Source organism: Brassica napus, chromosome C7 (genome assembly GCF_020379485.1).
Source record: "Brassica napus cultivar Da-Ae chromosome C7, Da-Ae, whole genome shotgun sequence".
Taxonomy (NCBI): domain Eukaryota; kingdom Viridiplantae; phylum Streptophyta; class Magnoliopsida; order Brassicales; family Brassicaceae; genus Brassica; species Brassica napus.
Window position 1 is genome coordinate 54,413,336 of NC_063450.1, and position 18,817 is coordinate 54,432,152.

At 34.9% G+C, this 18,817-nt stretch overlaps 4 protein-coding genes and 1 long non-coding RNA gene across 6 annotated transcripts; all 5 read right to left on the reverse strand.

Annotated features, from left to right (window-relative positions):
- Window positions 1-4,055: 4,055 nt before the first annotated feature.
- On the reverse strand, window positions 4,056-5,732 carry LOC106407666 (lipase 3). The gene is made up of 4 exons (XM_013848537.3): window positions 4,980-5,732; window positions 4,712-4,804; window positions 4,569-4,636; window positions 4,056-4,494 (listed from the first exon to the last, which is right to left on the reverse strand). The coding sequence occupies exons 1-4, from the start codon at window positions 5,601-5,603 to the stop codon at window positions 4,302-4,304; spliced, it is 978 nt and encodes a 325-aa protein (XP_013703991.2). The 5' UTR covers window positions 5,604-5,732; the 3' UTR covers window positions 4,056-4,301.
- A 999-nt stretch (window positions 5,733-6,731) lies between these two features.
- Window positions 6,732-9,326, reverse strand: LOC106410467 (cytochrome P450 79B1). The gene is made up of 2 exons (XM_013850965.3): window positions 8,252-9,326; window positions 6,732-7,562 (listed from the first exon to the last, which is right to left on the reverse strand). The coding sequence occupies exons 1-2, from the start codon at window positions 9,242-9,244 to the stop codon at window positions 6,930-6,932; spliced, it is 1,626 nt and encodes a 541-aa protein (XP_013706419.2). The 5' UTR covers window positions 9,245-9,326; the 3' UTR covers window positions 6,732-6,929.
- Window positions 9,327-12,029: 2,703 nt separating this feature from the next.
- LOC106410468 (adenylyl-sulfate kinase 2, chloroplastic) lies at window positions 12,030-15,285 on the reverse strand. 2 transcript variants are annotated; one of them, XM_013850967.3, is made up of 6 exons: window positions 14,889-15,281; window positions 14,493-14,792; window positions 14,282-14,400; window positions 14,093-14,177; window positions 12,532-12,578; window positions 12,030-12,439 (listed from the first exon to the last, which is right to left on the reverse strand). In XM_013850967.3, the coding sequence occupies exons 1-6, from the start codon at window positions 15,118-15,120 to the stop codon at window positions 12,338-12,340; spliced, it is 885 nt and encodes a 294-aa protein (XP_013706421.2). In that variant the 5' UTR covers window positions 15,121-15,281; the 3' UTR covers window positions 12,030-12,337. The 2 variants fall into 2 exon arrangements, 1 of the variants encoding a protein (XP_013706421.2); XR_007326391.1 differs by having other exon boundaries at window positions 12,318-12,439; window positions 12,532-12,654; window positions 14,040-14,177; window positions 14,889-15,285.
- Window positions 15,286-15,927: 642 nt separating this feature from the next.
- LOC106411471 (tubulin-folding cofactor C) lies at window positions 15,928-17,396 on the reverse strand. Its single transcript, XM_013852239.3, has one exon. The coding sequence runs from the start codon at window positions 17,123-17,125 to the stop codon at window positions 16,088-16,090; it is 1,038 nt and encodes a 345-aa protein (XP_013707693.2). The 5' UTR covers window positions 17,126-17,396; the 3' UTR covers window positions 15,928-16,087.
- A 512-nt stretch (window positions 17,397-17,908) lies between these two features.
- LOC111207676 lies at window positions 17,909-18,582 on the reverse strand. The gene is made up of 2 exons (XR_002659916.2): window positions 18,323-18,582; window positions 17,909-18,162 (listed from the first exon to the last, which is right to left on the reverse strand). It is a non-coding gene; the product is annotated as an uncharacterized LOC111207676 (long non-coding RNA).
- Between the last annotated feature and the right edge of the window lie 235 nt (window positions 18,583-18,817).

Consider the following 18,817-nt stretch of genomic DNA (forward strand, 5'->3'; position numbering starts at 1 on the left):
AGTGTTTTTTTGTCGTGCTCGCTCGGCTGTGTCCCCGCCGGTACTCTCAAACCCACCGTCCCATTAACTGGCTGGGCAAGCACCACAAGTTTTTGAAACCTCTCCTGTTCCGTTACAAGGAGATATATGAGCAAGTCATGACTTGTCCGAGTGGCGTCTTAGTTGATGCTACAACCTGTCTTTGACCACCGCATGTTTTGCTTTTGCTCCTGAACCATTGCAAGGTCACGCAGATCTCTAAACGAGATATCTCCATGACTCTATCTCTTTCTCGATACCGAACACCGCTTCTTTGAAATCCAAGATTAGTGAGTAGTACTCGTCTTGACCGTCGATGGCTTATTTCGCGGGTTTATTTCGGACGGCTCTTGGTTTATAAATTACCCTATCGGGTTAAAAAGCTAAGTAACAAAACAAAACAAAAATGAAAGCTTTCAAAACATAAGAAGATTATTATGCAATCTAAGAATCCAGCTCTACAAAGCAAATCAACCAAGCATCCATATATAATGCTCTGGCTTTGGGGAATGATTATGTGTATTCTCCGGTTTTCATCAGATGGAAAATAACTTCTCCCTTCTCTACTAAACCCGTGTGGCAGCAACAAGCGTTTAAAACCATTTGATTCCAGCGCTTACAACATACTCATCATCTTCCGTAATCCACAGCGCCTATAAGATTAATAACTAAGCTAAAATATTTACAGTGGGGGCATATGTGTTTGCACACCCTTAAGCATTGTCCCCTAGCACCTGGATTGCAGGGGAATTGTACAGTTATACATTTAATCAAAGGCCTCTCGCTCCAACAGTTTCTGGTCATTTAACAAAATAATAGTGGTTGGTAAGAAAATAATAATGAATTGAGTTTGAAATATTGAAGCCTTTACAAATAATACATTTTAAGAAAATCACTAAATGTTTAGCTTACTGGATTGTTTGTCAAGATATTACATTCATTATTTTATAATTCAATCCACGAAAAAAGACAATTGTGATCTACGTAAGTAAGAATAGATAGGGTGATATATATATAGTTAATACTTAATAGACATAAACATTAATTCATAGTGTTTATCTCACCTGAATTGAATTTTACATTTAACTTACAAATATGTGTTTTACCCCAAAAATAAGGGTGTTCAATCTGATAAAACCGAACCAATTAAAACTAAACCGAATTGAAATAGAGAAAGTGGCTTGGGTTTGGTAATAAAATATACCAAATGAATTTTATTTTTAAGAAACCAGATATATGGATATGGATTGGTATATAAACCGATCCATTACAATATAGAAATATAATTATATGTTAATTATGTAAGATCACTAAGAATTTATACATGTGTTACAAAAAAATTAAGAATATATACATAATTTATTTTATTGATATGGTCTTCATAGTTAAAATGTTTATTTTAGTAATTTAATATTTTGGTTTAAGTTAAAAAGCTATGATTCATTTTTATTAAATTAAATAAAAACATAAATTTTACCTTTTTGTTAACAAATATGTGTGCTAATATTTAGTTATTTATAATATTATGGATTACTAATTGTTATTATTTTTATTCTATTAAAACTATTATAATTATTAACTTAATATGTTTACTAATTATTTTAAATAGTAAAAGATAAAGGGGAAATAGGCAATTTTAATACCAAAAATTTTCATGTTATATTAAAGCCGATTTCTAATCATATAAACAAAATTCATAAAATATTTTAAAAGATAAATAAATTTATGGTTTTTTGATATAAAATCGAATAAACCAAAAACCGATAGTATATAAACCGAACCAAAGCAAAGTAAATATTGTAGCTATTTTTTATAAACTCGAAATACCAAAAAATCAGGCCTAAACTGAATTGATATCCGGATTGAACGCCCCTACCCAAAAATAACTTTAAATTGTGTAGATATAATTTGTATTTTTCGGGTGTTGAATGTTATCTGAAAATTTTATTTTTCTAAAACTAATAATTGATAATTTAATATTTTACTTTTCTTTTGTATTTTTTTTGACAACAAACATGCACAGACTCATGTTGACTCTGTAAACTAGATCGGTAATTCTGCATCCATATGAACGACGAAATACAGTTGTTTCCTAGTACTGCATGTTAAGTTATCCGTCCATAAACCAACAACAGTACGTGAAACTTGGAAGTGCATATTGTAATTAAGAGAAGAAACGTGGACCAATCACATCGCATGGAGATAATTACCTGTTGGTATTAACATGGAGATCATCACAAAAGTGATGAACAATTGTACAATTTGGCCATTCTTTGTCTTTTATTCTTTATTATCTCTTTGGTTCTTTAAAATTGATGAGATTTAGTTGTCTTTAATCATCTGACTGTATGTTATATATAAAGAGGTTTCATTTTTATTTTTAGGAATGATTTATGAACAAGAGTGGTCCGTAATAAGTGCCTATAGAATAGTTACAAACAAAAAATGATGCAAATCTTATGATCTTAGAATGTTTAATTTTCATAAAATTAAAAATTAGTTTTAAATAACTACTAGATTTTGATGAGAGTTTTGAAACTGAAACTTTTTGGGTGGAGAAAATTATTATTTAATGGAATTATAAAGTTGTAACTCATTTAAATATTTTTAGGTTATTTGCAAAACTCATGTTTAAATTCATATTAATTGATTATTTAGTTGTTTTTTATTAAATATTTTAAGTTTTTGGTCTTTAAAGAAAATTGTGACTGCACCATGCATACTATTATTATTTTACTTTAAATCATAAAAATTAGATGAAGTTAAATAGTTTTTTGACAAATCTGTTGATTTTAAAATCAAACAGATAGATTTCCAGAATCAATAATATATATTTGCAATTGAAGTTCTAGTTATGCCTCTTCAAGCATATACTCCAACAGAAAATTAATAGCACCAGTAAGTAATACAACATCTAATTCATCATCTTTATGCTACGTATATTTCTCTTTTTCTTTTCAAGTTTTTTTTGTTATTGAGGAAATTCTGGATTTATGTTTGTGAATGTATAAACTTGACAAAAGGTCCCTTAACAAAAATAAATTGTCAAAAGGAGTTTAAGAACCTATCAAAACAATCGTGAACACATTGCTAAGTTTGACAACATACAATTTTTTTTGTTTCATTTGATGATAGTGTTTCTTCTTGATATGTTATTGCTTCTATTATTTGAATCACAGTAATTCACTATGTTTGTATGAAAGACATGTTTCGTGCCAACTCATTTGATAGTGGAGACTTCAATAACAAAACTCGACCACTTTCTCTTTTGTCACAGCCACCGTTTTACTTGCCGGAATCTCAACAAAATAATAACCGGCATTTATTAGAGCACAAAAATATAAAAATTAATTATAAATAATATAAATCCAATCAAAATAACATGGTTTTACTCAATATTTGCTCCTTTGTATTTTACTCTTAGTAGGATTTATTGGTTGTTGTATTTTAATGGATTTGAAAATCCGAACTAAATCTAATGTTATTGGTTCTATGATTTTAAAATTTGTATTAAAATCATGTGTTATTAGTTTAATGATTCATAAATTCTACATTAAATCAAGTGTTATTCAATCGTACGGATTTACTAATATATTTGATTTTATAATGGATTTGAATGGATTTGTTTAGATTTTTTAGTTAAAAATACAAAGACTCAAATCTGAGGGAAAACCTCCGGATTTGCATATTTTTACTTGAATTTATAAATACTATATGGATTTCTAAATCAGTCAAAATATATAAACCAATAACACCTCCTAAACTTATTTATAAATCCACTCAAATCCACATCTAAATCAAATCCTTAAACAAATTTGTGTTATTGAATAACACATGATTCTACAATGTTTTTAAATCATAGAACCAATAACAATAGATTTGAAATTATATTTTAAAATAACAGAACCAATAACCTTAGATTTGACTTACATTTTCAACTAGTGCTACTAAAGAAAAGAGGAGAGGTGGGTTACCTGTTTAATTAATCAAGTATCAACTAAATCGGTTTTAATTACGAGGTCAAACTCAAATTAAAGGAAACATAACAATCTTCAAATAAATTAAGATTTTAAATAGAAAAATACAATTAGACAAGCTTCAGGTGGCTTCTTCTAAGCTTAGAAACCCTGAAGCCTTGTAAAAAGACTATAGGACGATCTTTTTACTTTCTTGATATAAAAGTATTCTTAGTTCCGACAAGAAGCAATGTCTTAACAGTAACAGAGATAATAAAACACTTCGGTGACATGATTAAGGGAGAAGATGAGTGGCCTTCAATAACGTCACTTGTTGATCTTGACAGGAGATATCAAGCTTGTTAACATGAGTCTCTTAGCATTGTCATTAGGACGAATCATTGCGTCTGTGCAAAGAAAAGACTTCAAGTGTTTGTACATCTCCTTTGGTCTCTCTTCATTAATCGCATGTCCTGTTTTCTTTAGTAACACTAGTTGTGCTTTGTTTTCCCCCAAATGTCTGAAACCAAGAACAAGGAAGCAATTAATCATATAATTGTGTAAATGATGGTTTGGTGAATGAGATAGGCTAACCTCTTCAATCTGTGTGCTAATTCCACTGGGAATACTTGATCTTCCTCTCCCCATATCATCAATATAGGCTATAAATTAGAACATTCAGTGATTATAGAGACAAATTAGACCAAGATTTGAAGATGCATTGATAGATGAGAGACCTGTGCTATCTTGGGAAGATCAGCGAATCTTCTACCTTTATGTAGAGCTTCCACAAGTTCTTTTCTTTCTAGAAGATAATCTCTACACATCACCTTTCAACAAAGAAAGCAACCTTTTACCATAAAACATTTCCCTGGTAATCTCAAGGACCCATGAAAATGAGACTACAATTTTATTTCACACAGGGATCTATAATTAACAACTAAACAGTGGATAATTACCATTTCAAAGTATCCAAAATGTAAGTGAACATTTATGGAAACTTACATGAATGTAGTCCATGGCAAAGCAAGAAGGGATCCAAACCGGAGGTTTGTAGAAAGATAACTGGAGAAGTCGCCGGAGCATCGACGGAGACTGAGGGAACAACACGTTTGCCGCCTCCTCCGCGCTCTTCACTTTAAACATCCCATCCTCCACGTCTTTCTCCTCCAGAGCAACCCCGGCGCATATTAGCACCACCCGATCTATCCTCTCCTTAAACTGCGCCGCCATTGAGTAGGCCACGAACCCTCCGTAGCTGAGGCCAGCAACCGTCATGGTCCCAACGCCGTGAGCGTCCATCACCCTCATGACGCAGCTCGCCTGGAACGACTCAGACCGGTCGGGGCGAGTCGTGTGCGAGTCGCCGAAGAAGATGAGGTCCGGCACGTAGACGTTAAACCGGGGGATAAACCGATCGATGAACCGGTCCCACTGCCACATGGCGTTGGCTCCGATCCCGTGGAGGAGGAGGAGCGTGGGCTTGGCGTCGACGTGAGTCTGCGGGACCCAGCAGTGGACAACGGTGCCGTCGCCGAGATCGGAGGTTGATGATCGGAGACCGGCGCGAGAGAAGCTGTACTGGTAACATTTGTTACGGTAAGAAACGTAGCTGAAGCAACTAGCCATTGATTCTCTTCTCTCTTGTCTTGTGAGTTGTGAGAGTTGTAGAGAGAAAGAGACAGAATCTAAACATGGAAGTACAAAAAAAGAAAGGAAGTGATTAAACAATTATTTTTAAGAAACCAGTTTTAAATTGATAGTAATTGCGTGACATGTTATGATTCGCTTACCTTTCAGAAGCAAACAAAAAAAAGGTTATGTGATTGAGGTTTTTTTTTTTTGCTTGTACAGTAAATGCGACTCTAGAAAAAAAATGTGTGGTTTCTTTTTCTTATTCTTACACCGTGATTAACCTCAGTTTCTTAACTAAAGTTTTTAGTTTTGGTTAATAGATGGTTCTTAATTTTGTTTAGACGGTTCTTAGTTTAATAAAAAATATAAGAACCGTTTCTTAATAGATAAATGTAAAAAAAAAATGTCAAATCATGAGTTAATAAAAACCAACGTTAATCGTGCCATTATTACGGGATTGAATTTTCAGAGCAATCAGTAGTGTATGAGAGAGTAGCCAAAAGAAAGTGGTCGTGGTCGACTAGTAGTTTTTAATATGTTGGTTACAAGTAGGTGTGTGGCCTGCAGATATTTTTGAAATTTAGCGGTTTAAGTCCAGGAAACCACTTGGCATGAAATGGAAGTAATATATTTTGTTTTGTATGGCAAATTTTTTTTAACAATGTTTATAACAAAACTATGTATTGTTCTGAAGAAAATACTAATGAATTATGTATTGTCCTACTAAATATTTAATCGGCATTGTTTTCAGCACTTCCTCCTGTGATAATAAGAGCGTTGTGTGATTTACGCAGAGATTCTAAGGTTCAATCTCTGATAACAGAAAATCACTCTAAAATGACAATCAGCGAAGCTTAAAAGTCTTAAACTTAAAGAACAAGAGACGGGCTCGTTTCAACATTAGCATTGCGTTATTCCAATGGGCCTAGAATAATGGGAAATTTCTGAAATATATAACTTCGCTTATTCCTCCCTATTTTTATTTAAATAAAAAAGCACTGTATTGGAATTATATTTTACTTTCAGAGAGAACACCAATTGTTTTTTTTAACACCAATGTTTTTAAAATTTATCAAATAGTACATGTTATATTTTAAATAGATGTAAATTATTAGATAGTTATTATAGAAAGAACAAATTTTATTGAAATTAAAAAAAAGGTAAGGAGACACAATTCAAGTATTGTCTCCAAAGGAACCAAAACCAAACAAAAGTTTGTTCACAAATTAACCGATTATCTTCTGGTAACCGGAGATATTGACCAAACTTAGTGGTTATATAAGTACATGAAGCTATATAAAAATATATACGCCGTGGTTTCTACTTCACCGTCGGGTAAAGATGCTCCGGCAATCTCAACTCACCTACCATAACCAACGGTTTAGCCAAAAACATATCATGACTAGACTCCATCAGCTCAACACGTGTTTCATTCTCCGGTAGCTTCCAAGTGAAACCTTGAAGAAGTCTTGCGAGCATCATCGTAGTCAACGCTGTACCTAAAGCCGGAGCAGCACAACCTCTTTTCCCGGTGCTAAACGAGATAAAACGGAGATCGTTCTCCGTCAAAGTAACTTCTGAGCATTCATTGAGATGTCTCTCCGGTTTAAAGCTAAGTGGGTCGGCCCAAACTTTTGGGTTACGGCCCAGCCCATATCGACTGAGAAGTACTTGACTTCCTTTAGGGATGTGATATCCGGCGACGGTTGTGTCGGAAAGTGCCACGTGTGGGAGGTTAAAGGCGGCGACAGGATGGAGACGGAAAGCTTCACGGAGAATAGCTTTGACGTAGTTTAGTTTTGGGATGTCGGATTCTTGGACAAGTCTTTCTTTTCCGACCACTCTGTCTATTTCTTCCATTGCCTTACGGAGTATCTCAGGTTTGTTTACCATCTCCGCCATGGCCCATTCTACGGCGTTTGATGGATTGTCTGGCGCCGCCATTACAAGCTCCTAATGATCATAAATAAACAAGTTTTTTTTTAGTTAATGGGGTTCTTTATCATGTAAATAAATACAATATTGCATGAAAAATACTAGTAGCACTTATACACTGAATAAATATATTGCAACTAAGAATCAATTTGCATAAAGTTTGTTTTTGTGGGGTTTGGCCAAAATAATGTTATTTTCTATAACTTTTTAGTTATTAAAAGTCTAACAAAAATGGATAGAATCAAAAATATTTATGTAACGAGCAATGTAAAATTTGATATATATATAATTAAAAAGGAAACATAAAATGGTATTTTTATCAAAAAAAAAAACATAAAATGGTATTTTAAGAAGTATTTTCTGATGGAAAATTCTCTTAAATAGACATTTTTAAGTTTTTGTCACAAAAATAGATTTCAAAAACTAAAATGACCAAAATAGCATTTTTTTATTTTGAATTTTTATTTATTTATTTTTAAACCATAAACCCTAAACCCCACCCCCTTAACTTTAAACCCTAATGTCTAGATTAATTAACTATAAGTGTATATTTAATTCTTTTGATAAAATATTTAAATCTATTTTAGTATTTTTATTTTTATGGTCTATATTTGTGACAAAAACTTTTTTAGGTTTATCGTAGGCAATTTTTCTTTTTTGATTGCAACTTTGTGTTATATATAAAAAATATGTAACGTGATTATTACCTTAATAGTGGGTTTGATTTCATCAGCGGTAAGCAATGGGTTGCCTTCTTCATCTTTGATCGAAATGAAAATATCTAGAAAATCCTCGATTTGAGTTCTCTTTCCTTCTTTCCACATTTTGATCCTTCCATCAATGATAGGATCGTGATACTTGTCCATAATAGCACTTGAATCTCTCATGATCTTCTCGTGACCGTTAAGATCAAGTCCCGTGAGCATAGGTAGATAATCAGATATACAAAAAGCAAACGTAAAGCCTAATGCTTCAAACATAGCTTCCATATGATCGATATCCTCGGCGGTTGGCCCACCGTCCGCTGCAGTGTTTTCAGAGAACGTTCTTGTCCCGAACATAAGTTTCTTGATAGCATTTCCGCAGTAATGCCTTGTCACAAACCGGAAATCGACTGAGCCCGAGTTCTTAACCATGTTGTATACCCATGCGGTTAAATGGTCGTTTTCTTCCGCTCTCTTCTGATGAAGCCACCTGTGTCTCGCCGGACAAACGAGTTCCGTCATCACGACTTTCCTCATTTTCTTGAATTGTTCCCCGAACGGAGTGATCACGCAGGTTTTGTATCCGTTAGAGAGGACGTTTTGCGCGTAAGTCATAGGTCTTGAGGCGAAGAGAGCGTCTTGTTGCTTGAGTATCTCACGTGCTATCTTAGGGCATGTGACGGTGATCACGTTAGTGTTTCCTAGCCTCACGCATGCTATCTCAGTGTTTAGCTGCTTCATGATGCTGTGGAGCCACCGGAAAACTGGACGGCTCTTTAGCATTGCTGGAATCATTCCGATGATGGGCCATCCGGTAGGTCCAGGTGGGAGATACAATTTCTTTTTATTAGGATTAGTGATCATTTTCTTGAGAAGCATCACTAAGGTTATAGCCACAAAGGCTTGAAGAGTCGTGAGGAGATACATGTTGCTGAACGACCATGTTTGCCTAGTAGTGGAAGTAAGATCCGAAGAGTTTGAGGTAAGAGTGTTCATGTTTTTGGGCTGAGGATAAAGAGAGAGAAAAGAAGAAGAATATAAAAGCTTGTTGTGTTTCTTGTTCTCTCTGCATGGATTAGGGCCGCACCTTCCTATTTATATGATTTTGGTTTCTATGAATGACCATTATACCCTGTATGTGTTGGAAAATAGGAAGGGGTGAGGAAAATGGTGGGCGGTGTAAGTCGGGTCCATCTTGAGTACTACCACCATTTTTTAAAAATTATTACGATTCTAACCGTTCCAAATGTCTATATTTTATCAGAAAATGTTTGTTTAATTATAAAGTTTTGGATGGGAATTTTAAATATTCTAACTGTTTTTATTGGTGACCTGCCAAAATTCCTCGTGTTATATATGCAACTAAAAACCAGTCGAACAACAAGGTGAGTCTTAGAGTTATATATTATTCCTCTGTGATATTATTTGAGGAGCTGGAGTTATATATGTAACTCCTAAACAGAACCAAACTGTGACATAAGTTATCGAACTTATAATAATAGTTAGATCCTAGAAGCCTATGGTGCATTCGTTTATTAATGAACACACATACGCGAATTTGAAAATTGAATGGTGATAACCTGATATAGTTATGATGACACTAGTAACAAATCGATAAGCTAAATAATCTGGTCCATACATTTATATTGACTAATCGTGTTAATTCACAAATAAAAACCGACCAAGGTTGTTTTACATATTTTTTTTTTCTTTGAGAAACAGTGTTACATATATTTTTCTAAGCTGAACCCAACTTTTTAGTTTTTCCACCTCTTCAATAAAACTGATGTGTGCCATTAGTTTTGTAGCGTGTACAGTGATGTAAGTAGCCTATTGGTTTGCCAAATATATAAAAAGCCATTCAATAGGGTATTGTTTTGGGAAGAGTTCACCACTTCACCTGCCAAAAACCCTCGTGAAAATTGGAATCAATGTGGGAAGATTCAAATGGTTGCTTTACTAAGTTAGTCAATATACTTTTGTTATTTTTGGTCCCCGCTAGTAGTTTCCATGTTGCGACACCATTTAAGGTCCACTACTGCGATGTGACCTAAAAATCTCAAGGTGGTAGTGCCGTAGTAGACTAGTAGTAATTAAGATCAGTTAACATGAGAGTTAGAGAAATACTAGTTTAAACTCATGATTATAATCAGTGAGTCTGTAACCTAATTACTGACATGGTTGTATAGATTGATAGATATTCAGCTAAAATACCCAAATATAAAATATAATTATAATCAATGAAGTTTTACCAAGACCAGTTCAATATTCTTGTAGTTTGTGTTCAATAAATTGAGCCCATATATCTATTTCTAACAGGTCTGAGTAGTCAATTTCGGCACATATATATCAAATTGTGGATAAGATTGTACGTCTAATATTCTCAAACATGACCACCTGTCTAATAATCTCAATTTTAGGGTTTGATAGAATTATTTCCACAAATCTTTATATTGAATTCTATAATTGAATCCAATACACTATCCTGATAAAACTATTCGGGAGAGCGGCGCTAGACCCACTTGTATGAATAGTGCTAATTGAATTATCAGTCTGTAGAACTTTGTATAATATATAAATACATGTATTGAAAAAAATATAAATACATGTTTCTGTAATTTTATCGTGGATTATTTTCGCCATGTCCTTGCCAACAACCAAGGTAGTTATTTCATATTTGTGTGTATATACGTGTACTTAGTTGTGTAAATGCATGCAGGAACTTAAGAAAAACGTGCGCCATCCGTCGAACCTCACCTGTCAAATTTCACAAACTCCACCATAATTTGATTTTTAAAATATAGAACTTCTGGTCACCTTTTAATTGGGGTTGAACTAACTTCTTCTTTTGTTTACTTTGTTTCATGATTATTTGGTAATATTATTATTGTCTTTTATGTAAGATATATTATCATTGTCGTAAATCTATCGCTCCAAGCAAGATTTACATTCTAATCCCATAACGCTGAAACAAGACAATTCACGTTTTAGCCTTAAAAAAAAAGAAGAAGATAATTCACGTTTCGTACACTAAAACCCAAAGTTACACGCTAGTTCCAAAGAATCTATAGCCTTAAATAAATGTTTGAATTGAGTGACGAAATTGTTTATATCAGTACGTAGAATATACATATCAATGTCTCTTCATATTAATGTTCAAAAATATAATAATCTCTTTTAATGTCTATTATCAACAACTAAAAACTAATATTAACAACCATTCAATATGATATTTAGACTTGCTTGATGTTGATTGTTTGAAACATAAGAATATGTGTATATTACATATTTAGAATAATCTTTCATATTTTTATATAATACTTTAAAGTATTAATTTATCAAAACCACCATTACGTTTAATTATTTTTGTATATACGTGTCATTTTGATCATATCTTTTTGTAAAACAAATAACCTTAAATGCAACACACACACACAATCAGTCGATGCCATCATCATTAGTTCAATCTAGTTATTGTATGATTTTTAAGGAGTTTATGTGAAGATTTTGATTTTGTTTGATGTTTTCGACCATTTATTCTTACATGATTCTATTAGTCCATTTTCTTTTGGCTAGATGCTAAATAATGTTTTGATGTAACAAACACATTTAAAAAAATTATGGTTTTAAAAATTTTACGGTTTCACCTAAAGAATAATATATAATTAAAACATATGAAGTTTTAAGAACTACTATCAATCAACCATTAACTAACTTAAGCTTGACATGTGTTGATTAGCGGGTTGAGTTCAAATCACATATTTTAATTAGCAATTTAAGATAAATTAACAACGAAGAGCGTTTATTAAAACACATTATACAACTTAATCGATAACATTAATCAAAATACAGCTCTTAATTAACTAACTAATTGCTATTAGAAATATAAATAATATTTGTTTTCCCTTCCTCTCGGTCCGAGTTAAACATAGATGCAATTCAAGAACAAATGATAGTATGACGAAGCAAGACGTACGACGTTGTATCAAGTCTCAAGCTTCTAAGGGAACCAGCCATTTAACCATTTATAAAACCTAATTAAATTCGACAAATTGCGGGTTTTTTTGTCTTTGATTTTTCAGAGTTGACTTAGCCCTCAAGGTACCCTTTGTTTTGCAAGTAGGAGATGATATGTTCAGCCATCTGACGTGGTGAACAAGAATCGTCATCTCTGGTGTGTTTCAGAACGACCTGTAAAAAATATACGTAGATACATCAATACTATTTTAGAAATTTACGTATCAAATTCTTCGACTACATCACTGAGAATAAATATTACGAACCTCGCAGTTCAGTGGCGCCTCGTAAGGATCATCGATTCCAGTAAAGCCTGAATCAAGAAAAAAAAATCAGTATTTATCTTTTACTACTACTACTACAATCTCAAAACCACATCCATTTTATACCTAACAGTAGGGATGTTAATATGGGCTCAACGTGACAGGGTTAGCCCTAACCCTGCAAACCCATTTGTAACCCTAACCCTCATTTTTTAAACAGGGTTTAAATAGGGTTGGCCTGAATAGGACCAGGGTTTAAATTCTAACCCTTTTATTTTGATTCACACAACTATTATACAATATTTAATAATGTTTTTCATCAAAAAAAACTTAAAGTAGAGTTTTCTCGCCAAAAACTGAACAACGAAATTTTCCGTCGAAACCGCAAAATCGAGTTTTCAACTAAAACAACAAAATCGAGTTTTTCGTCAAAACTTCGAAATCGAGTTTTCCCGCCAAAAAATCAAAATCGAGTTTTTCGCCAAAACCTCAAAATCGAATTTTCCCGTGAAAACGTAAAATTAAATTAAGTTTTTTTGGAAAACCCATAAAACTCAATTTCACGGTTTTGGCGGGAAAACTCGATTTGCCGGTTTTGTAGGGAAAACTCGATATTGCGGTATTAGTTTTGGCGGAAAAACTCGATTTTGCGGTTTCAGCGGAAAAAACTCGATTTTGCAGTTTTGGCGGGAAAACCTGATTTGTCGGTTTCGGCGGAAAACTCGTTTTTGCTGTTTCGGCGGTAAAACACGATTTTGTAGTTTTCGGCGGGAAAACTCGATTTGCCGGTTTCGGCGGAAAAACTCGATTTGCCGGTTTCGGCGGAAAAACTCGATTTGCCGGTTTCGGCGGAAAAACTCATTTTTGTGGTTTTGGCGGGAAAACTCGATTTTGCGGTTTTGGCGGGAAAACTCGATTTTGCGGTTTTGGCGGAAAAACTAGATTTTACGGTTTCTGCGGGAAAACCCGATTTGCCGGTTTCGGCGGAAAACTTGATTTTGCTGTTTTGGCGGGAAAACGCGATTTTACAGTTTTGGCGGGAAAACTTGATTTGCCGGTTTTGACAGGAAAACTCGATTTTGCGGTTTTTGCGGTTTTTGCGGGAAAACTCGATTTTGCGGTTTTGGCGGGAAAACTTGATTTTGTGGTTTTGGTGGAAAAACTCAAATTAGGTTTTGGCGGAAAAAAACACAATTTTTTTTTGACGGAAAAATTTTATTCTTAGTTGTGGAGCAAAAACTCGATTTTGCGATTTTGGGAGGAAAACTTTTGATTTTGATGCTCATCAAATTGGAGGAAAGAATCATATGATATCTTAATTTTTCTAGTTTTATCTTTAAAATTTAAGAACAAAAATAAATGAAATATTTTTTTCAATTAAATGAGTTAACCCTGGTATCAGCCCTAACCCTTGATTATAATAGGGTCAAAATAGGGTTGGGTTAAAATAGGGCTGGGCTTATAATAAACAAAAGAGGGCTGAGCCCTAACCCTGTAGTTAACATCCCTACCTAACAGCAAGTATTTAATAATGTTATTATTCCCTCCGTTTGAAACGTAATACCTTTGATTTTGCCGGCACGTGCGAGCTTGTACAACCCCTTTGGATCTCTTGACTCGCACACAGACAGAGGAACATCCATGAAAACCTAACAACAATTTAATCATACGTAATATGATCAATATACTATATATATCGTCTGTTTTATGAAATTAAATGAATAAAAATAAAAAAGGATCGGACGATAAGCACCTCCACGAAATCTCCCTCGGGTAACAACGACCGGCACTCATCTCTGTCTCTCCGGTAAGGAGAAATCAAACTTGCTATACAAATGACGCCAACGTCAGCAAACAGCTTTGCCACCTCACCTGAAGTTCAATATCATTCCTCATCATTCCTTCAACCATGATCAATTAGTTATTCGTAATTTTTTTAAAACAAAATTGAAAAATGATTGTACCGATCCTGCGTATGTTTTCGGTACGATCCTCAGCTTTGAAAGTGAGGTCCCGGTTAAGACCATGACGTACATTGTCTCCGTCAAGTGTGTAAGTAAGTTTGCCTCTTTCGAACAGAGCTTTACTTAAGGCACAAGCAACAGTGCTTTTCCCTGAGCCGCTGAGACCAGTGATCCAAATGACACAACCCTTCTGTTGAAGAAGTTGTTGTCGGTCGCATCTGCAAATGGAACTCTCGTGCCACACGATGTTCTCTGGCTTATTCTTGTCTCCGTTGATTCTCTCTTCTTTCACATTCGTCTCTACCAAAAAAAAAAACAGAACAATAATTGTGACATTTTCAGACAAAACATCGTAGGTTTAGCAATTTGAGGAGAGTCTTTAAAGTGAAAAAATACCTGAAAGGGCGGGAAAATCGGCGGTGAGGGAAGCTTGAGCAGAGACATTAACGGCGGAGATCGGATGTAAAGAAGCAGACTTCAAGACTAGTTTTGGCTTATCTGCAGCATATGATGACGTTGGGAGCCTGAGGAAACCGTCACTTAGAGGCAGTCGCTGAGAACCGCCGTCGAGACCTGGAAGAGAGCAGATGATGGACGGTCGCGATGCTCTGATAGCTAATCCTTCCATTTGAACTTTTTATTACTGAAACTTGCAGATCCCAGACGGTGTTGGGGTTAACAGTTTCTGTAGTTCTGACAAAATCAATGTACGAAACAAATCTGCTTATATAAATTATATACAAGAAAGATGGATTATTTGAAAAAAAATATATAGAGGGAGAAGTAGAGTTAAAGAGGAACGGGCAAAGGAAGAAAACTGGTGAGGAGATTAGTGGTACCAACAATAAATTCGTCCACAATAAACACATGGACATATTCCATCATAAGAAAATGAAAAAAATAATATTCAGTATTAGAACTAATTAATTTACAAATTAGTTAAAAAAATATCACCATAGTAAATATTTAAAATTTTGTAAAAAAACTAGTGGTTTTGGTATGTGTGTATGGGTCACTGTTGGATACCAAATCTTTTGGGGAAATGATTGATATTTTTTTGTTTGTTTTCATCTACCAACCTACCAAAACCCATTCAGAAACCATGTGATTATATAAGCTAAAACTATATTTATATATTTTACTTTTTTATTTATTATTACAACTCTTCCTACTTTTGGTTTTTATTGGAGTCTTGCTTGTTGTTCCAATATATTTGTTTGACTGTGTATGCGGTACTTGTTTGATTGCTTTAATAAACACTGAACAGTAAACAGTCAAAGAAGGCGGTTCCATATCTTCACTATGGGGTTTTCTACATTTGGGCTGATATTTATATTGGGCCTCATTATTCATAAATTAGTATTTGTAGTCCAATAGTAGCAGTAGTACGTACCCATGCTCAGCATCGCTGTTACATCTAAAAAGACTAAAGAACTATGAAAGGCTTTGCTGGTTAACATTACCAAATGAAGGATGATACAAGAAGAAAACAAGCAACATTTGTTCTGATACTGAGCAATTATTCTCCAACGATTCAAGGGCCATGACAAATCAACAACCTAATCTCAACAAGTCAAGATTGGATCATTTCGAGATCAAGAATCTCCTTCTCCGGAAATAGAAACGGAAGAAAGCCTTTCCTCTTGGGGCAAGAGGGACCAGTTAGGGGAGTGAACAGCTCTGAGCCACAAGAAATCATCAACATTGGCCCAGCTCTCGGTCTCCTCCTCCAAACCCGCCGTCTTCAAATCCTCCTCGATCCCTCCGTAGCCCAAACAGTAAGGCCCGAACCTGACTCCACTGCTGTCTTCTATAATGGGACGACTCCTCACTCTCAGATAGAAATCACTCTTCTTGGCGCGATGGATCCTAATCTGATGCGAGGCCACCACGAGGACGCAGTCCTCCACGTCATCAATCAGAATCGAACCGAGCACAGGACCTGTGTAGACGCTGCAGTTCCTCAACCGGTGGATGAAGAGAGCGTTGACTATTCCAGTCAAATGCACTCGGCACGAATCGAGATCTGACAACGTGAACTCTCCCATCGACGACGACGAGGAGGAGGATCTGAAGCTTTTCGCGAGAGTCTCTCCTCGTTTGTTCCTGAATCCCGGAGAATCGCGTACGACGACGTTTGTTGGTGGAGGAGCGAGATCGCGTTTCTGGATCTTTGTAGCGGAAGAAGAAGACGGTTTGGACTTGAAGGAGAACTTCTTCTTCGGGAGTACGGCGGCGGAGAGGGCGTCGAGGCTCTGTTTGAGGTCGGATGCGGATCTGAGAGAGGATCGGACTTCGTACGAGGGGAGGAAGTAGGAGTTGGCTGCGACGAGCTTCTCGAGATCGTCGATCGATGATGAGATCTCCGCGAGATCGGATCTGATCTTGGATGAATCTTCCGAGGAGGAGGAGGCGAGTCGTAGCTCGGCGATTCGTGACTCGATTGATCGTTTGGAGTCGGCGAATTGGGAGAGGAACGAGGAGGTCGATTCGAACGTGGAGGATGAAGAAGAAGAGGAAGCTGAATCGGATTTACGAGCTTGGTGGCGAGCGGAGAAGCGTTCGAGCATGTCATGGTGCTTCTTCTGCAGTGCCTCGTCTACGGTTTCGGATCTCGGATCCTCGTCTTCCATTTCTTGTGACGGCGTTTTCAAATTGAAATTTTCAGGTCAAGCTTTTAACGTTATCGTTGATTTTATACCCCCAGGTTATCTATAAATCACAGAATAGCCCGAAATAAATAGTAAACTCCACATTTCCCCCCATTTATATAAAATAAGCTAGGAACAAGTATGAAAAATAAGGGTAAAGCCTAACTATTAACTACAGAACGTATGGCTTTGTAAAGCTTCTGGTGGAAATGATACGTTGAGCGATACAATGCCAACACATTTTCTATTGTTGATAAACAACGGTTTCATGTGTATTAGGAGTCAGGGCCGTCTAACAGCACGGGCAAGTGGAGCGGTCGAAGAGGGCCCCGAATATAAAAATAAAAAATTTAAGGATTTTTCAAAATATATAGATAAATTATGGTAAAAAACTTTAAAATTTTAGATATAATGCTAAATTTAGAACTTATAATTAAAAAAAAATCAGATAGAGTTATTAAATTTTAAAATTACGTGATAAAATGTACGATTAATATTTTTTTTTAACATGGCTTAAAATTAATTCGAGACGCCCTTGTTAGGAGTGTTTATAAGTTCAAGGTTGACATATGTGAAAGAAGAAAGATGTGATTTGTCTTAACCATTATGAGCTAAATGCTAATATGTGATATGATATAATAATCTCTTGTTAATACCAATCTTCTCGCCCGTTATTACGTATCTCAAACATATGTTCACACATAACGTGTTAAGTTTGCACCTTGATGCGTGAAAAGAAGAGAAGCAATATCTTGTAATTTCTTATAAAATATTTCTTTTATTGGGATTTTCTTAATATATTGATCATACAAATTAAAGACGATGTCAAAAATGCATTTAGTTGTTCAATTGCGTTGTTTTCTCAAAGATTTGCTTCTTTGCTGGTGTGCAGCAACAATCCTGCTTGCCTCTAAAATCTTCACATAACCCGTCACCATAACCTTTCGACAAGCAAAATTGTTTGCAATCAGCAGGACATGGTCCAAAACATGAGAGATCAGCATCGGCTGCGCTTTGTTCTGCTAGATAGTAAAGATTACTTAGTAAACACATTAATGAGTTAAAAAAAAAAAGAGAGATGATATGTATAATTTTAGATAAGTAGAAGCTAAAAAGCATGCTTTCAGACAAAGGTTATGAAAAGAGAGAGAATAATGATAATGTGAATGCTTGACTAACCTGTTATGGCCAACAACATAAATACTGTGATGGTGCTAACAAAAAGTAAGGATCTGATCTTGTTCATTTTTGGTGTTTCTGAAGTATTAGTATAGATAAAAGTGTTGTGAATATTCTTATGTTTTGGTGTTGTTGGATTCTGTTGAGAGAGCTAATAGGCCTTTATATAGTTAAAATGGTGATGTAAGTTCATAAAAAAAATCAAATGGATACGTTGAACGAACTTATTCTTCTTAATAAATTTGGTCAGAAAATTGATTCTAACGATTTGAATTTGACTATTTTATAAGGAAATATATCATACAAAAATCAAACACTGTGAGAATTATTAGGGGGGGGGGGGGGAGGCTAATTTTATTTACGGGTTTATTGGTAAATGAAATCATTATTTTCAAATTTTTTGAAATTCCATTATTATCGGTTTAATAATTTTTAAAATCTATTCGAATTCTTTGTTGTTCAAAAAAATTAGTTATTATTGTTACAGTTTATTGG